The sequence below is a fragment of the Triticum aestivum genome, chromosome 5A (assembly GCF_018294505.1).
Source record: "Triticum aestivum cultivar Chinese Spring chromosome 5A, IWGSC CS RefSeq v2.1, whole genome shotgun sequence".
Lineage (NCBI taxonomy): Eukaryota > Viridiplantae > Streptophyta > Magnoliopsida > Poales > Poaceae > Triticum > Triticum aestivum.
This window is the reverse complement of record NC_057806.1, coordinates 288,184,415-288,202,886: the sequence shown is the minus strand read 5'-3', so window position 1 is coordinate 288,202,886 and position 18,472 is coordinate 288,184,415. Positions and strand designations below refer to the sequence as shown.

Below are 18,472 nucleotides of genomic sequence, written 5' to 3'. Positions count from 1 at the left end.
GCAGAATAAGGCCCCGGTTGCGGTCGTGTGGACGTTCAGTGAAGACGAACTTACCGGTTTTGTTAAAACATGTATTCTTATAAGTATAGTTTCTTCCTGAGATTTATGTTCTTTAATAATAGATGCCACCATTCGTTCGACATCTAGCGTCCAAGAGAAGAGCTCTCGGTACTGGGCTTAAGGGGCAGGGAAAACGGGCCTCAGAACGTCGTGGAAGGTGGGAAAACGGGCCACCGGAGGGCAGCAGGCTCGGGGCCTGGGCCCGTATCCTCAGGGGTCGACGACGGCCACCGCGTCGACCTCGTTCCCGGCGGCAGGATGCCAGCCGAAGCCTCCAACCTGCGGGGCCGACTTGGGATCGCACCTTCGCCGTGTGATCGCTCGCGGGTTCTCCTTGCCCTGCGATCGCTTCTGCCGACAAGTGCAGCGGTAGTGGGTGGCATGGTGAGGATTCGCTCGGCACTCCTCTCTCATCAGATTCAAGTCGTAGGATTCTCCATTGCCGCACTTGTATCCTCTAGCTCCCCTTGCCGGCGTGGTGGCTGCGCGCCACTTTTAATGTGGCTATCATCTTATTCCAGCAACAATAGCAAAATTTGTTCCATAAAATGTTCTGTTCAATGTCGGTAGCAACTTTTTTTCGAATATGTCGGTAGCAACTTGCCTGCTGCTGATTTGCTCAACAAGGTGCACGTGTGATGCCCCTGTGCTTTCCGGTGGCTGCTCTAGAGAAATTTGGAATATTACAAGTTTACGCTGTAGTAGATGTTTCTCACGGAATTATGCATAGTCTAGATAGATAGAAAAGTGTAATCGTGAAGAATGTTGGCTGAACTGTGGATCTGGCATACGAAAGGAATGTATACATGTAGGTGTCGTGTGGACTGTATGCTAGGGGAAGTGGGGAAATGATTAGTGGGTTTAGTCTAATCCATTTTATGGATTGATAAAAGGTGCGATAAGGATAGGGATATATAGTGTCAGGGATCAGAAAGGAAAAAAACGCCACTATTGTTGAACGAACAGTTATACCCTGTACATATATGCAGCTGTTCGTTATGCTTGCACTAACACCGAAAAGAAATAATAGGACAAAAGACAAAACAGCTAGGATATGGCCGGTGGGATCCAAATCATTATGTTTCCACGCAACCTATTTGTTTAAATCTCCTTGTAGCCTTTCTACATCATGATAGTTCGCAGGCATCGAACAGAACACACCATCATCGGAAAGTGCATAGACTCTGGTTGTTTGTACCTAAAACATTTGGATATCTAGAAATATCAGTATGTGATATTGTCAAGTGCAACATTGTTTGTACCTGCAATTATTTCTGCCATGGATTCAGTGGATAAAACCTGAACGATCTTGCAGGTTAAATCAGAAAACTTAGCTCGCCTTGTTTGATGTTTACTTCAAAAATATTTTGTTTTCGTGCAGAAAATTATGTGTGCTCTTCTTGAACTTTGTAGACGCTGTTGAAGTGTATACGTGGATTGCCTAGCCCTTTCCATCAGTTCACACTTTTGGTTGCGTTGCCTAGTGCATGAAGCTTAACATGGTATCAGGGCGTCAGGTCTTGAGTTCAAGTCCTGGCTTTCGCGGTTTATCCAAAAATTGTTGCTGCCCCCCTCTGTGTCCACGTATAGGCCTCTTGAGCCATACTTCTGAGTCTATTCACGTGTTGACTTCCCGCGTCACACGTGAGAGGGGCTGTTGAAGTGTATATGTGGATTGCCTAGCCCCTTCCATTAGTTCGGACTTTTGATTGCGTTCGCTAGTGCATGAAGCTTAACAGACGCCTCATTTTGAACCAAAATATGAGCTTATCCTTTCCTTCTTATGCAGAAAACATGTAAATGTTTCTTTTTACCCGTAGTCTTTTGTGGTGATCAATGAAACAAGTCCTCTTGGATCATGTCTGTTTTGATTTGGGATAAAACACTACACTTGCTAAACTTGTTTTATTAATTGGAAAAAAAATCTTGTGAGATTGGTATGTGCTGGTATACTTTGATTCTTTTCTGAATGTCATGGTCTAAGCTTGATGCTATAACAAATGGTCAACTTAAAGCCAACAGTGTGAAAATGTTCTGCACGATTTGTCGCCGCTTTTAGATACTAACTAGAGATGTCATGTGTCTGCCAACTACCATTGCTGGTAGGGTGAAACTTGTCATGCCAACAAATTATTTTAACACAAACCTTTTGTATATATACCCATGATTCCATTTGACACTCAGGAGGATTATCTTCTTGAAAATAAAATAATACCTAGGATGAACCATGTATATTTTCAAATAAGAATTAAGCACCCAAATCCAAGTCGAAGAGGAACCTAATCCATCCGATGCAGTTTACACCCACGGCTCACACCAACTGAGCTAGGACTGCCTGCAAAGATCATCTTATTGACACACATGATTCGTATTGATGTGATCCTAGGATTAGACTTTCTATTTTTATTTAGTTAAGGTAGCTGAGATTGGAAGAGCCTTGTTCACTGTTAAACGTCGAACTTCTTACATGGGTGAATAGAGAAAATGCATACTGCTTGTTTGGTAGTCCCAAATTATAAATATTTAGAAGATAAATTCAGAATTGATCGTGGATCATACTCTATTTTGTTTGATGTGAAGATATTTGCGTCACATACTAGTCACCAGCAGTTCTATTTTTTTTTTCGAGAAAACGCATGAGAGCATGCATTTCATTGCATTGTAAATAGAGAGTTGTGGTTACATTCCTCCTAGGAGGCTGTTACAGAAACTGAATTAATGGACGTCCCAAGTCGGGGGGGGGGGGGGGGGGGGTAATGGCTTTGAGCCCTAGCGCGCCCGCGTTTGCCCAAAGGGCAGCCTCTTCCTTGATCTTCGCTAGGAGGGTGTTCACAGATGGGCGCGCTCCGTTGAAGATGCAGTCATTGCGGTGCTTCCATATCATCCAGGGGACGAGGAGGGTCACGGTACCGAGGCCCTTGCGCATGGGCGTTGGGGTGGAGTGTCGCGCCGATTGCCACCAGTCCAGAAGCGAGGGCTCGTCGTCTGGTGGGGTGCATGGGATCCGTAGCCAACTTAGTGTCTCGTGCCAAGTCTGCCGGGCTAAGGGGCATGCGAGGATGAGGTGGTGCATGGTTTCAGGCGCCTGGTCGCAGAGGGGGCACCGTGCGGGGTGTTGCAGTCCACGGCGAGCGAGCCGGTCTGCGGTCCAACACCTGTCGAGGTGGGCGAGCCAGTGGAAGAAACGGACGCGCTGCGGCGCCCAGTTTTTCCAGGTGAGCTTCCAGGCGGACTAGCAGTTCTATTGACTTTCATTTAGTTCCCAAAACTCCAAAACTGTTCATTTCTATATTATTTTCCCCTCATTTATTTGCCTGCATGTTTTTCTACATTAATTGTCCAAAGTAGGTCGAGTTTACCATCGTGAGCAAATGGTACGTCCTGATCTACCTCCTCCGCTTGAAAGTTGCAAACCATGTCTTATTCATTTGCCAAGGTCTACCTGCCTATTTTTTATCAGTTGGGTTCAGGATGAATTGGCCCAAATAATAATAATGAACTGGTTGGCTGGTTGCTCTAATGGATCCTTCGACATGTGCCAGGTCAGGCTTGATCTGAATTGCCAGGCCGTTAAAATGCCTCCTATCTTGTATGGCTTGGACTCAGCAAAATGTCAAATGTGTACAAGGTACTACAAATAATGAATGTGTACAAGGTACTACCATATTTCTAGAGGATGGGGAAAAGAGGGTCAGTTTACAGCTAAATTTGAGTAAATTATTAATATGCAATGTGTATCAAATGGATATTGTTTTGTCATTGGGTGTAAGGACACGATGAAGGCAAAATAGGGTGGGGGGTGGGGTTCCCACTGCATACTTTTAGCATTTCTAGTGGGTGATCCTCTAGATCGTTGGATATCTCCATGCCTCTCTGAATATAGTGGCAGTGCAATACAGTTAGGAGGGTTTTCATTGTTCTATGAGGTGACACAACAATATCTAACAAAGTTCTGTTACAGGAGATTGCTTGTCAGAAAAGCCGAAAAGGTGCACATAACATGGAACCAGCATGCGACATACAGTAGATAAAGCCTTTTTGCCAGTTAGGATTGTCTACTTGACCCTGGATTTCGTGATAACTGGCTAATGCACGACTTGGAACCACAAACATGGACCACTTGCTGCACTGGCATTTGTCAACATGATTATCAATCTTACTGCTTACAAAACAATCTAATTCTAATACAATCTGCAAAATGCATTTGATTTATTTGTAGATCCATGAGCAAGTAATGTGGCAAGGAAGCATTGGTTCACGAGCAAGTAATGTAGCAGACGAGTATCCACTTCGAAAAGAAGATTGGAACTCCATAGGCCTTTATTTGTCATAACTGGGAGAACGAGAGCTGGATTTTCAGCGCCTCCTGGCAGCAGTCTCCCTCTGACAGTTGAAGTAGACAGCTGCCACAGGGAGGCCGAGGTCATTCTCCGCAGCAAACTGACGGGTGTTGAAATGATCCCTGAAGGAAGGCACAGTTACAGTCTGCCTTCGCTTCTGCTTGAAGAGCACAAAAATGAACCTGTGGATGCCTATGTTGGGTTTTGGGCTCTCATAGCTTATGACTTCCCGTCCTGCAGTTGGAAAGTTGGATGGTTATTTATCAAAATGCAGAACATGGAATAGACCAATTCAAATCTGTTCGAAAGGACCTACCAAAAGAAGCATCTGTTGTCCCAGGTATATCAGTAACAATCCTGTAAGCGTAACATATGACAAAATGGCTCCCATTAGAAGTCTTCAGAAAACAGTCTTCTTCATATAAAGGCAATACGGAGATGTGCTGCTATCTAGCAACATATACTAATTTCTAGTTGATCGTGGCCACCCAGCAGAAAGAAATGTGCAGAAGAAAGATTACCAGTGAAGGTGCTCCCTTAGATATGGATCACTTGGCCCTGGCACATCAGGGTCTGTCATAACCTGAAATATATGAATAATTGTGGCCATTAGGAAGAAAAAACAAGTATATAATACTCAAGAGTTGAATATGGAGTTCCCGGATTGAATTAAATGCACTTACCAGTGTGAACAAGGATCGCAAGTCACCCCCTTGGACCTCTACTCGTGGTTTAGATACAACCGCTGATGGGTAGAGCTCATGGCCATTGAAGACAAGCTTGTTGGAGTTATAGGTCGTTACCATCTTCACACATGGGTTAAATGTATCAAGAACTTCTCCAATCACCCGCCCCACAATAAGAGGTTCCACAGACCTAGACATGGTTGCAAGGGGAGGGAGGTATTTTGGTCTTGCACGGTAAATGCTCTGTCTGGTTGTTGCGAAGCTAATATACTTCGATGTGCCTTGAGCTGCTTATTGGGCAATGCTAGAGTATGAGTGTCTATTTATAGTGGCAAGAACGCTGCTTCTTCAAGTGTGAGACATGAGTAGTATGTGTGTTCTTTTTTAGTTGGGTATGCGTGGAAAGAACTGAAAAGGCCACACAGAGGATCTAACCACTTTTTCCAAGACAGCCAACCAAAGGCCTTGTTTCTTCTCGAACAGTTGCACACAGAATCTGTACAAGTAATACTTCATGTGTCTTCTTTTAAGTTCTAGGGATAATAACTATTTTTTACTAGAATCATGAGGTATCAATGATGATAAGTACAAATATGCACACTTGTTTTATCTTCGTTTGTTGGTACATCTCTTCAGTTCTTCTGTTTGGTATTGGTATTAATATACTAGATAAAATAATAATATATTTGTCTTGATTGAAATGAAAAATAATAATTAAAGCTGATGGTTTACCACTGTTGAGTTCTCTGAAAAGGTATTAAATCACTACCTCCATGTTATTTCTTTCGGAAACATTAGACACCTTCATGCAAGTGGGTCTCTGAAGATTATGTCGCTGACTATCTTATGTTGTACTTAACAGTTTTTTTTTTTTTGCAAGAGTACAGCAGAATATTTGGTTTTGCAAGTGGTGCTTAGTTTTGCACATTGTCATTTTGTCATCTATCATTAGTATTTCCAAAATGTTATCAAAGGAACATTTCGCAAATTTGCAGTCACATTGCACTAAATCTGTTTTTTTGGAGAGCACACCAAAAATACCTTAGTCACAAAAATACATCTAGATGCAATTGTCTGCAGCAAGGGAAGTAGGCCCTTGTGGAGAAAATGGAAAAGGAAGGGAACAAAACACTTTGGAATGATGCTTTTCTAAACTATCAATTCAGTTTTGCATACTTGATTTGATGTTTACATAAATTTATGGTCTGGCTTTCTGATATTCCGCTCTCTAACTATTATTTTTGAGTTATCTAGTGGAGACAAACATGCGGCAGTGCCCACGTGGAAGCCTCTTCACCCTCAAATGCTCGTCTTTGCTGCGTTGGTTGTTTAGGTAAGCCTCATTTAACTGTTTCTTTTTCTGTTAAGGAAAAGAAAAGTTGTTGATGAGTTTAATTGCTGCTGGAATTAGAATCTTTCCTAAAACTGGCGATACCAACAGCATTACCATTATTAGCTGTTTATTCTCTTCTTTGGAGTAGTAAGGGAACACACCATGGAAGAGAATAAAGCAATGGAATGCTGTGCAGCCACCACTTCATTGTGTAGGGTGCTCTCTAGTGCCAAGATGTCATCTCAATGATAAAATTGCCAGTCATCTTGATTGAGGCATTAAAATTGTATTTTTCTACATTTCCATAAGTAGTGGAGCCAAGTACAGCTTTATGCGTTACTATGTTCTGGTCTAGTGCCATCATGCCTGCTTGACATTTGTGCAGGGAGTAGTGGAGTCAAGTACAGCGTGTGAAATTTTTCTGCTCCGTTCTGATTCCATGTTGGTTTCTCGACACCTAGGCCTAGGTCAAGTAGTGGAATCGAATAGCTATTCCAACCAGTGGTAATCGTTTTCTCTCCATGAAATAAATCCCAGCAGCATATTTTTTTGGTAGATGCATCATGGTCACTGGTTCTGGTTAGTTGTTTCCCCACTTCTAATTATTTTTCACTGAATTTCACGCTATTCTTCATCGAAAAAGGATTACTTGAAAAATGGGTCAAATCTGCATATGGCTAGCATATACCCATTTGCATGGAAGGAAAAGCAATACTGAGCACCTGCCAAAAGATGTTCATAGAGACCTACGACGTACAAGTTTTGTTTGGTATGCTGACAGACAGGACAGCATGCAGAAGCACTTGGACAAGTTGCGATTGGAGATTGTGGAGTCCAAGTCGATGAAGAGAAGATAGTGCACAGAGAGTCCAAGACTCTAGGGAAAAGGAGGAGAATATTAGGGAAAATAAATTTGGAAATCCCGTTGTTTATTATTCTTGGAGGAAACCCATTGTACTACTACCTCCATCCCAAAATAAGTATCTCAACTTTAGTGCAACTTGTTCTAAAGTTAGAACAAACTTGAGACATTTATTTTGGGACAGAGGGAGTATTAGGTAAGGTCTAACTAAGGACCCTAATTGTGTTAGGAAAGGTCAAGGGCTTCAGCATCCACTTTTATAAAGATGCGATGCATGTACTCCCTCCGTTTCTTTTTACTCCGCATATAAAATTTGGTCAAAGTCAAACTACACAAAGTTTGACCAAATTTATATAAAAAATATGAACATCTACAATACTAAAACTATATAGTATTTTCAGTTTGACCAAATTTATATAAAAAATATGAACATCTACAATACTAAAACTATATAGTATGAAAATACGTTTCATGGTGCATCTGATAATATTGATTTCATATTGTGAATGTTTATATTTTTTAATATAAAGTTAGTCAAACTTTACAAAGCTTGACTTTGACCAAACCTTATATACGGACTAAAAAGAAATGGAGGGAGTATCTTCTACTTCCTCTGTAAAGAAATATAAAAATATTAAATTAGTGAAGAAGAAAGGTCTCCTCCATTTACTATCTTGCAAATCCATGCTAACTAGTCCTAATCTCGCCAACTGTGGATTGTTTTTTCAAAGGAGCCCAAGCTCTATATTAATCATCATCATCATCAACAACAACAACAACAACAAAATCTTTAGTCTCAAACAAGTTGGGGTAAGTTAGAGTTGAAACCTGTAAGATGTCGCGATCAACTAATGATTCTGGCACATGAATAGCATGCTCCCATGCACCCCTGTCCATAGCTAGTTCTTTGGTGATACTTCAATCCTTCAGATCTCTCTTTACGAAATCCTATTATGTCAAATTCGGTCTACTCCGACCTCTGTTAACAATATCCACACGCTTTAGCCGTTCGCTATGCACTGGAGTTTCTAGAGGCCTGCGCTGAATATGCCCAAACCTTCCCAGACGATGTTGGACAAGCTTCTCTCCAATTGGTGCTACCCCTACTCTATCTTGTATATCATCATTCCAGACTCGATCCTTTCTCATGTGGCCACACATTCACCTCAACGTGCGCATCTCCGCTACACCTAACTGTTGAACATGTCGCCTTTTACTCGGCCAACACTCAGCGCCATACAACACTGCGGGTCGAACCGCCATCCTGTAGAACTTATTTTTTTTATTTTTGCCGTCACTCTCTTGTCACAGAGAATGCCAGAAACTTGGTGCCACTTCATCCATCCGGCTTTGATGTGATGGTTCACATCTTCATCAATACCTTCATCCATCTGCAACATTGATCTCAAATATCGAAAGGTGTCCTTCCGAGGCACCACCTGCCTATCAAGGCTAATCTCCTCCTCCTCGCGCCTATTAGTACTGAAACCGCACCTCATGTACTCTGTTTTGGTTCTACTAAGCCTAAAACCTTTCAATTCCAAGGTTTGTCTCCATAACTCTAACTTTCTATTGATCCCCGTCTGACGATCGTCAACTAGCACGACATCATTCGCAAAGAGCATACACCATGGGATATCTCCTTGCATATCCCTTGTGACCTCATCCATCACCAAGGCAAAAATATAAGGGCGCAAAGCTGACCCTGATGCAGTCATACCTTAATCGAGAAGTCATCAGTGTTGACATCACTTGCTTGAACACTTGTCACAACATTATCATACATGTCCTTGATAAGGGTAATGTACTTTGCCGGGACTTTGTGTTTCTCCAAGGCCCACCACATGACACTCCGCTGTATCTTATTATAGGCATTCTCCAAGTCAATGAACACCATATGCAAGTCCTTCTTTTGCTCCCTGTACCTCTTCATAAGTTATTGTACCAAGAAAATGGCTTCCATGGCCGACCTCCCAGGCATGAAACCAAACTGATTTTTGGTCATGCTTGTCGTTCTTCTTAAGAGGTGCTCAATGACTCTCTCTCCCATAGCTTCATTGTATGGCTCATCAGCTTAATTCCACGGTCATTAGTACAACTCTGAACACCCCCCTTGTTCTTCAAGATTGATACTAATATACTGATGGAGAACGTTGCATGAAAAAACAATCCTATGAACACCCAAGATCTAATCTAGGAGATGCATATTAATAAGAGAGGAGTGTGTCTACATACCCTTTTAGACCGAAAGCGGAAGCATACAAAATGCGGTTGGTGTAGTCGTACTCTTCACGATCCGATCACGATCCAAACCGATCTAGCGCCGAACAGATGACACCTCCGAGTTTAGCACACGTGCGGCTTGATGACGTCTCCCACTCCTTGATCCAGCAAGTGAGGGCAGAGATGTAGATGGGATCACAACCAGCACAACGGCATGGTGGTGGAATTCCAGCAGCGCTTCGCTAAGTGAAAAATCGGGGACGAGGATTATGTCGTGAGGGAGAAAGGGGGCAGCAGCCAAGTCCAATCTCTTGGGGGGCTTTGCTGCGCCCCTTTCCCTTTATTTATATGCGTGGGAGGGCTAGGAGTCCAGCCCCTCCACCCCATATGGATGGCGCACCAAGGGGGAAGAGTTGGACTCCTAGTCCTTCTCCCCTTCCATGTACGGAGCTAGGACTCTTTCCCCCGTGGCTGCATGGGTCTTTGGGGCTGATGCACCCATCCCAAAGAGGCCAGAGCACCTCCCCTTAGCCCATGCTAGCCCTCGGGACATGGTGGACCCACTTGTGGACCCTCCAGAATCCTTCAGAAGTTTCTCGGTACAATACTAAAAAACCCGCCTTTTTCGGAATCCCCAAAAATGACTTTCCATACATAAATCTTTACCCCCAGGCTATTCTGGAGCTCCTCGTGATATCCAGGATCTCATCCGAGACTTTGAACAACTTTTGGTCACCAATAGAGATATCCAAATTCTACTCTAGCATCATCAAATGTTAAGCGTGCGACCCTGCGGGTTTAAGAATCATGTAGACATGACCGAGTGTAGCGACCAGACCTCAAACGGTCCAATCTCTGTGCTCCGGTGTCATCCCTGGATCAGTAATGCTGACACCACACAGTACTTGAAGGATTTATAACAGAGTAGCAATCACACACTTATTACATCGAGTGTCTCAATAGAGAACTTATTATAATAAATATGGCTTAAGGCCATCTAATAACGATAACAGCGGAAGGCTTGGAAGATAAGTGAGTCCATCAACTCCAACGGCATCACTGAGTATAGAACCACGACCTAAAACTCCTTAATCGTCGTCTGAAAAGTCTGCAACATTAACGTTGTAGCCCGAAAACGGGTCAGCACATGAAATATGCTGGCAATGTAACACATAGAGAGTAATGGAATGAAACAGCTATACTATATGCATATTTGGCTGGTGGAAAGCTCTATGGTTACAGTTTTGCGTAAAGCCAATTTTTCCATATTGCAAAGGAATAAATTTTGTTTAACTATTATGGTGGTTGTTGAACATTGAGAATGGTTGACAGCATCCTCAATCCCAATTAAGCATCATCATTAAACAAACCCATCAAATTAAATTTTATAGTAACATGTTGAGATTCACATGATAATCCAGGTACTAGATACTCAAGATGTCCATAACCGGGGACACGGCTAACCATGATTAGTTTATACACTCTGCAGAGGTTTGCGCACTTTTCCCCACAAGACTCGATCTCCTCCGTTGGGATTCTCGCACTACATGGTGTTTGAGAAACGGATGACCGAGACATAGTCTTTCAGAAGCGCTAGCACCTTACGATGGGTAGACCGTACCACCTACATCCCCTACATCTGCTAGTCTACCACTTTAAGAGTTCGCACGACTTAGTCAACTATGCTAGAGCCCATAATAGCTTGTGGCTACACACGGAAGTTTCTAGCATGAAAAATCTCATGATCCCTTTGAGCCTGGGTGGCGGTCCAAAAAAAAACATGCAATCCTGGAATACCCAGGTACCTCAATCCACCCAGATGTGTATTCAAGTTGCCACCTTAGATAAACCATTGATTTAAAAATTTCACATCTGTCATGGATATCACTCACCCAATCCACGTCTACTAGCATAGCACAACAATAATAAGCAAACGTAGAAGTAACTCCCAAAGGTTTGATAATAAACAGGTAATAGGTACTACCTCAACTACTTCCCAAACCCGCAATTTAATTAGATCCTAAAATATGCAAGGTGTGAGGATTGATCTAATGCAATAAAGCTGGGTAGTAGAAGGTATGATCAAAGTGTTACTTGCCTTGCTGATGATCCACGAAACTTAGTGATTCGAAGTAACAAGTGGCGCACTCCGGGTACTCTATCGCAAACAAACAAACATACAATAAGTACTCAAGTAATGCACAGGTAAAACTCAAATAAGATATCTAACCAGAAAGTGCAACTTAAGAACTCCGGTTGGCAAAAAGAATCAAATCGAACGAAGCAACGAAAGACAAACGGCAAAAGAAACAGGCTTCGATTACTATTCTGGATCTAGGGCAATTTTTACAATGACAGAAACTTGTTTGAGTTGGTTAAACGGAAAGAGGGTTTCGAGACAAAACTCCAGGCGCTTGAATCACCTGATTCCGATAAACGAGCAAAAAATTATACTAAAACGAAAATCGGATCAGAAATCGCGATCAGAAAAATCATGAATTTAATCCGAGAAAAGAAAAACGACGAACAGTTTAACAAACGAACGTTCGTTAACTGGATCTAAACGACGAACACGTTCGTTAAAACGAACGAACGAGCGAACGCTCGCTAATTAGCCTAAACCATAAAAAAACCGTTCTAATAAAAAAACGGATCTAAAAAAAATAAACCGCGGTTTTTAAAAAAAACCGGGCGGTTTTTCTAAAGAATACCGCCGGCGACGGCGGCTACATCGGCGGCGGGTCCGGCGGGCAGCGGGGCGGCTCCGGCGAGGCGGCGGGGCGGCACGGGGCGGCGGCGAGGCGGCGGGGCGGCGGCGCTGGCGGCGCGGGGCGGCGGCGAGGCGGCGGGACGGCGGTGGCGGCGGCGGCCTAGGGTTAGGGTTAGGGCGCGGCGCGGGGCTCGAGGCGGGCTGGGGCGCTGGTGGGCTGGCCGGCTCGGGCGGGCGCCTTATAAAGGCTGCCTCGGGCGGAGTCCCGCTCGGGTATGGCCCGGAGTCGGTTCGCGCGTTTTTTTAAATAATAATGCGCAGAAAAACAAATAAAAGAAATACTAAATCGACTCCAAAAATCCCGAAATAAATTTTCCCCGGCTTCTAAAATCAAGCCGCACAGGATGAACATTTATTTGGGGCCTAAATGCAATTTTGAAAAACGCGCATTTTTCCTAAATTCAAATAAAATAGCAAATAAAACCAAATAAAATCTTATTTGATTTTTTTATTAAATCCTCAATATTTCTTTATTTTGGGAAAGTCATTTTATTCGCTCTCTCATATTTTTGCAATGGAAATTATTGAAGATAAAATAAATAAAATCAAATGATCCTATTTTTTTCAAAATTTGAGACAACTCAAATATGAAAAATAACGAAATCCCCAACTCTCTCCGAGGGTTCTTGAGTTGCGAAAAATTTCTAGGATCAACCAAAATGCAATAAATATGATATGCAATGATGATCTAGTGTATAACATTCCAAATTGAAAATTTGGGATGTTACAAACCTACCCCCCTTAAGATGAATCTCGCCCTCGAGATTCGGGTTGGCTAGAAAATAGGTGAGGGTGGTCCTTCAGCAAATCTTCCTCTTGTTCCCAGGTGGCTTCATTCTTCGTGTGGTGGCTCCACTGAACCTTGCAAAACTTGATAACCTTGCTGCGGGTGACTCGACTGGCATACTCTAGAATCTTAACTGGTTTCTCCTCATAGGTCAAATCACTGTCCAACTGAATTGCTTCCAGTGGTACCGTATCTCTCAGCGGTATGTCAGCCATCTCCGTGTGGCACTTCTTCAACTGGGATACATGAAATACGTCGTGAACTCCTGGCAATCCTTCGGGCAATTCCAACTTGTAGGCTACTTCTCCCATACGTTCCAACACTTTGTATGAGCCTACGAAACGTGGCGCTAGTTTTGCCTTAACTCCAAAGCGCTTAACTCCTCGAAGTGGTGATACTCGAAGATAAACTCGGTCTCCGACTTCGTAAACTGTCTCCTTGCGTTTAGAATCTGCATAACTCTTCTGCCTGGATTGAGCTACCTTTATCCTGTCGCGAATTAATTTCATTTTCTGTTCAGATTCCTTTATCAGATCCGGTCCAAAAAACTGGCGATCTCCAACTTCATCCCAGGACAATGGGGTCCTGCACCTCCTTCCGTACAGGGCTTCGAAAGGGGCCATCTTCAAACTGGTTTGGTAGCTGTTGTTGTAAGAGAACTCTGCATATGGCAAATTCTCATCCCAAGTAGATCCGTAATCTAGCGCACAAGCTCTTAGCATATCCTCCCAGATCTGGTTGACTCTCTCGGTCTGTCCATCTGTCTGTGGGTGAAAAGCTATGCTAAACTCTAGTCTGGTTCCCAAAGTCTCATGCAACTGATTCCAGAACTTTGAAGTAAACTGGGTTCCTCTATCTGATACAATGCTCCTTGGAACTCCATGCAGACATACGATCCTGGTCATGTATATCTTTGCCAACTTTGCACTGGTATAGGTAGTCTTCACTGGAATGAAATGAGCTACCTTTGTCAAACGATCGACTACAACCCATATCGAGTCATAGCCTGAATGTGTTCTGGGCAATCCTGTAATAAAATCCATGCCTAGCTTATCCCACTTCCATTCGGGTATCGGCAATGGTTGTAGCAATCCTGCTGGCTTCTGATGCTCTGCCTTCACTCTCTGACATACATCACAAACTGCTACGTACTCCGCAATATCCTTCTTCATTCCGGTCCACCAGAAAATATCCTTCAAATCCAAATACATCTTGGTATTTCCTGGGTGAATCGAATATGGTGAATCATGGGCCTCTTGCAGAATTAGCTTCCTAAGCTCCGGATCATTTGGCACATAAACACGGTCTTCAAACCATAAGGTATCGTGCTCATCCTCACGAAATCCCTTAGCTTTTCCTTTGCTAATTTTCTCCTTAATAAAAGCAATCTCCTTGTCAGTCCTTTGGGCTTCTCTGATCTTATCCATCAATGTAGACTGAATCTCCAATGCTGCTACATAGCCTCTCGGGACTATTTCTAAACATAACTCTCGAAGATTTTTGGCTAACTCCCTTGGTAATTCTCCCGTCATTAGGGTGTTGACATGGCTCTTACGGCTTAATGCGTCAGCTACTACGTTAGCCTTTCCGGGGTGATAATGCAATTTCATATCATAATCCTTGATGAGCTCCAACCATCTCCTTTGTCTGAGGTTCAACTCCTTCTGTGTGAAAATATACTTCAGACTCTTATGATCCGTGTACACTTCGCAATGGTTTCCAATCAGAAAATGTCTCCAAGTCTTCAGTGCATGCACTACGGCTGCTAACTCCAAATCATGCGTAGCATAATTCAACTCATGAGGCTTAAGCTGTCGTGAGGCATATGAAACAACTCTCCCTTCCTGCATAAGCATTGCTCCAAGTCCTCGACGTGAAGCGTCACAATACACCTCATAATCCTTGGTCTGGTCTGGCAAAATCAACACTGTTGAAGTAACCAAACATTTCTTCAACTCCTAAAAACTAGCCTCACATTCCTTCGTCCATATGAACTTGGTATCCTTCTTCAACAACTCCGTCATAGGCTTCGCAATTTTTGAGAAATTCTCAATAAACCTCCGGTAGTATCCTGCGAGTCCAAGAAAACTCCGGATCTCTCCCACGGTGGCTGGTGCTTCCCACTTGGTCATGGTATCAAATTTAGTGGGATCTACTGCTATACCTTCTCCGGATATAACGTGTCCGAGAAATCCAACTTCCTTCAACCAAAACTCACATTTGCTAAACTTGGCATATAGTTGATGTTGCCTGAGCTTTCCAAGAACCAAACGCAAATGTTCCTTATGCTCCTCTTCATTCTTTGAGTAAACCAGGATATCATCAATGAACACTACGACGAACTTATCCAAGAACTCCATAAACACTTTGTTCATCATGTTCATAAAATATGCAGGTGCGTTAGTCAGACCAAATGACATAACGGTATACTCGTACAACCCATACCTGGTGGTAAAAGCCGTCTTGGGTATATCCTGTTCCCGAATCTTCAACTGCTGGTATCCTGATCGCAGATCGATCTTGGAAAATACCTTAGCTCCTTGCAATCGATCAAACAGATCATTGATCATCGGTAGTGGGTACTTGTTCTTGATGGTTACTTCATTCAATCCTCGATAATCGACAACCATCCTTAACGATCCATCCTTCTTCTCCACTAGAAGTACTGGCGATCCCCAAGGTGAAGAACTTGGGCGAATATAACCTTTATCCAGTAACTCCTTAATTTGCTTCTTAATTTCCACCAAATCCTTTGCAGGCATCCTATATGGTCTCTTTGATATTGGCCCTGTGCCTGGCAAAAGCTCAATCAAAAATTCAATATCTCTATCCGGTGGCATGCCTGGCAACTCTTCTGGAAATACTTCGGGGAAATCCTTCACTACTGGTACTTCCTCCTGCACAACTCCTGTTAAGCAATTTACTTGAGTCCTCTTTGGCACATGTCGGGATACATACTTGATCCTTCTCCCTTCTGGGGTGGTAAGCAAAATTGACTTACTAGCACATTCAATATTCCCTTCATACTTTGATAACCAATCCATGCCTAATATCACATCCAATCCTTGGGATTCCAATACTATTAGGTCTGAGGGAAAAACATAGTTACCAATCCTTAATGGTAACTGATCACACCATAGACTAGCCATATATTCTGCTCCAGGCGAGGTTACTAACATGGGTGACCTAAGGGCTTGGGTTGGCAGTTTATACTTATCCACAAATCCCCTTGATATGTATGAATGCGATGCACCAGTATCGAAAAGAACGAGTGCAGTAAATGACTTAACCAAAAACTTACCGATTACTGCATCCGGCTGCTCTTCAACCTCCTCCACATTAACGTGGTTCACCTGTCCCCTGTTGAAAGGGTTCGGCTTCTTCCCAGAGCTTCCATTGCCATTTCCATTCTGTGATTCAGGACATTCATTGGCATAATGTCCGGTCTTCTGGCACTTAAAGCAAGTGACTTGGCTCAGGTCTTTCTTGGCTGGGGTTGATGGGTTGGTGCAGTTCTGGCGTTGCTTCCTCCATTCCCATTACCATTCCTGGGGCCATTGTGATTATGCGTGCTACCTCCTCCATGGGTATGCTGAAATGTCCTCCCGATCTAGGGGTAAATCGTGGCTTCTGCTGAGCTCCTGAATTGTACTTTCCTTGTGCATACTTCCTCTTGCGATTTTCAATTTGCTGCTGCTTCCCTTCAATCATAAGAGCACGATCTACCAACTCCTGGTAGTTGTTGAAGGTTGCTACCATCAACTGCATGCTCAACTCATCATTCAGTCCTTCCAGAAACTTCTCCTGCTTAGCGGCATCCGTAGCAACGTCATCTGGGGCATAACGTGCTATCTTACTAAAGTCCTCCACATACTGGCCAACTGTCCGTCCTCCTTGGCGCAAGTTGCGAAACTCTCGCTTCTTCATGGCCATAGCTCCTGCTGAAACATGGGCAGTTCGAAAAGCCTGCTGAAACTGGTCCCATGTGACAGTATCGACAGGGAAAGTGGCTGTGAAATTCTCCCACCATGATGCTGCGGGTCCTTCAAGCTGATGTGCGGCAAACTTCACCTTCTCCGCATTCGTGCATCCTGCTGTGGTCAACTCTCTAGCTGTCTTGCGGAGCCAATCATCTGCTACTATCGGCTCGGTGCTACTGGAAAACACCGGCGGATTCAGCCTAAGAAAATGGGCTAAGTGATCAACAGGTGGTGGTGGTGGTGGGTTGTTGTTGTTGTTCCTCTGATTCTGATTCTGGACTAGCAACTGCATCAATGTGTTCTGCTGCTGGATCAACTGGGTGAGCTCCGATGGAAAGGTAAATCCGGGGTCACGTCTCGGAGGCATCTGAGGGTTTAGAAAAGATGAGGTTTAAGAATAGAGGGGGTCTAAAGAGAAAACACTACCCATATGCACATGAGGCAAAGCAAACAATTCACTTCATTCAATCAAACAAGGGCATAAAATCGATCTAACTATCGCAAAAGTGCTCGGACTACTATATTTACATGGTGGACTACTATTACTGATGAGGTGGTCTACTAGAAATTTTCTTCGGTTGCAGACTCCATGATATCTGCTCCAGCTTCATCAACATAGTCATCATCACTATCATCTAGATCCGAGTCGGTGTCATCGATGATGATGTAGTCTTCGGGCGAATCTCCTTGGGTTCTTCGTCTTCTTCTACTGGCGTAGGGCCTCCCATAAATATTCCAATCTTCTTGATCAGATCGTCATTCTTCCCCACTAATACTTCAATTTCTTCTTCATAATCTTCACGTGTAACCTTGAGTTCTTCCTTCAGTTCCTTGATTCTGGTCCTTGCCTTCTTCAGGTCTATCATGTTGGCGCACATCTGGTTCTCCTGACGTCGAATGTGCTGGTTTAACTCCTGGATAAAAGCTGCAATTGATCTATCCTTTCTGGTGCTGATCATTTCCCAGTGCTCATCTCGGCGCCCACAAATCTGGTAGATAGTATCCTTGAGATCATTGCGGTAGGCTTCTCCAATGCGTCCCATGGCGATGTGAGCTGCCATGCTCTTTCCTAGACTCCAAGTTGGTGCATCAAAAGAAAACTCTATGGGCTCGGTGACTGGCATGAGTCCTTCCTGGAACTTGAACTTGAATCATCCAGCGCTCTTCTTCAGGTAAGGTGGCGTTGTAGGTTCTGGTGAAGCTTGGTACTCCTATGTTCAGGTATCTAGTGACTTCCTTCAAGTGACGTCCAAAGGGTGTATCTTCATCCGGTTGCGTGAACTTGTTCCTCGCATCCGCCATCCTAAAGAGTAGAAAAGATGAGAGGTCAAAAGAGAAGAGTGAGTAGCGATCTAGGTCTTTAGCTTAGTGGTCATGTCCTATAGTTAGTGTGTGATCTGATACCATCTTGTAGCGACCAGACCTCAAATG

The 18,472-nt window shown here is 43.5% G+C and overlaps 1 protein-coding gene and 1 long non-coding RNA gene across 2 annotated transcripts; one reads left to right on the top strand and one right to left on the bottom strand.

Annotated features, from left to right (window-relative positions):
* The first annotated feature begins 200 nt into the window (after window positions 1-200).
* On the top strand, window positions 201-7,637 carry LOC123103000 (uncharacterized). Its single transcript, XR_006449560.1, has 3 exons — window positions 201-444; window positions 6,341-6,419; window positions 6,805-7,637. It is a non-coding gene; the product is annotated as an uncharacterized lncRNA (long non-coding RNA).
* LOC123102999 (CEN-like protein 2) lies at window positions 3,975-5,435 on the bottom strand. Its single transcript, XM_044524480.1, has 4 exons — window positions 5,084-5,435; window positions 4,922-4,983; window positions 4,717-4,757; window positions 3,975-4,634 (listed from the first exon to the last, which is right to left on the bottom strand). Exons 1-4 carry the CDS (start codon window positions 5,282-5,284, stop codon window positions 4,417-4,419), a joined length of 522 nt encoding a protein of 173 aa, XP_044380415.1. The 5' UTR covers window positions 5,285-5,435; the 3' UTR covers window positions 3,975-4,416.
* Window positions 7,638-18,472: the final 10,835 nt, after the last annotated feature.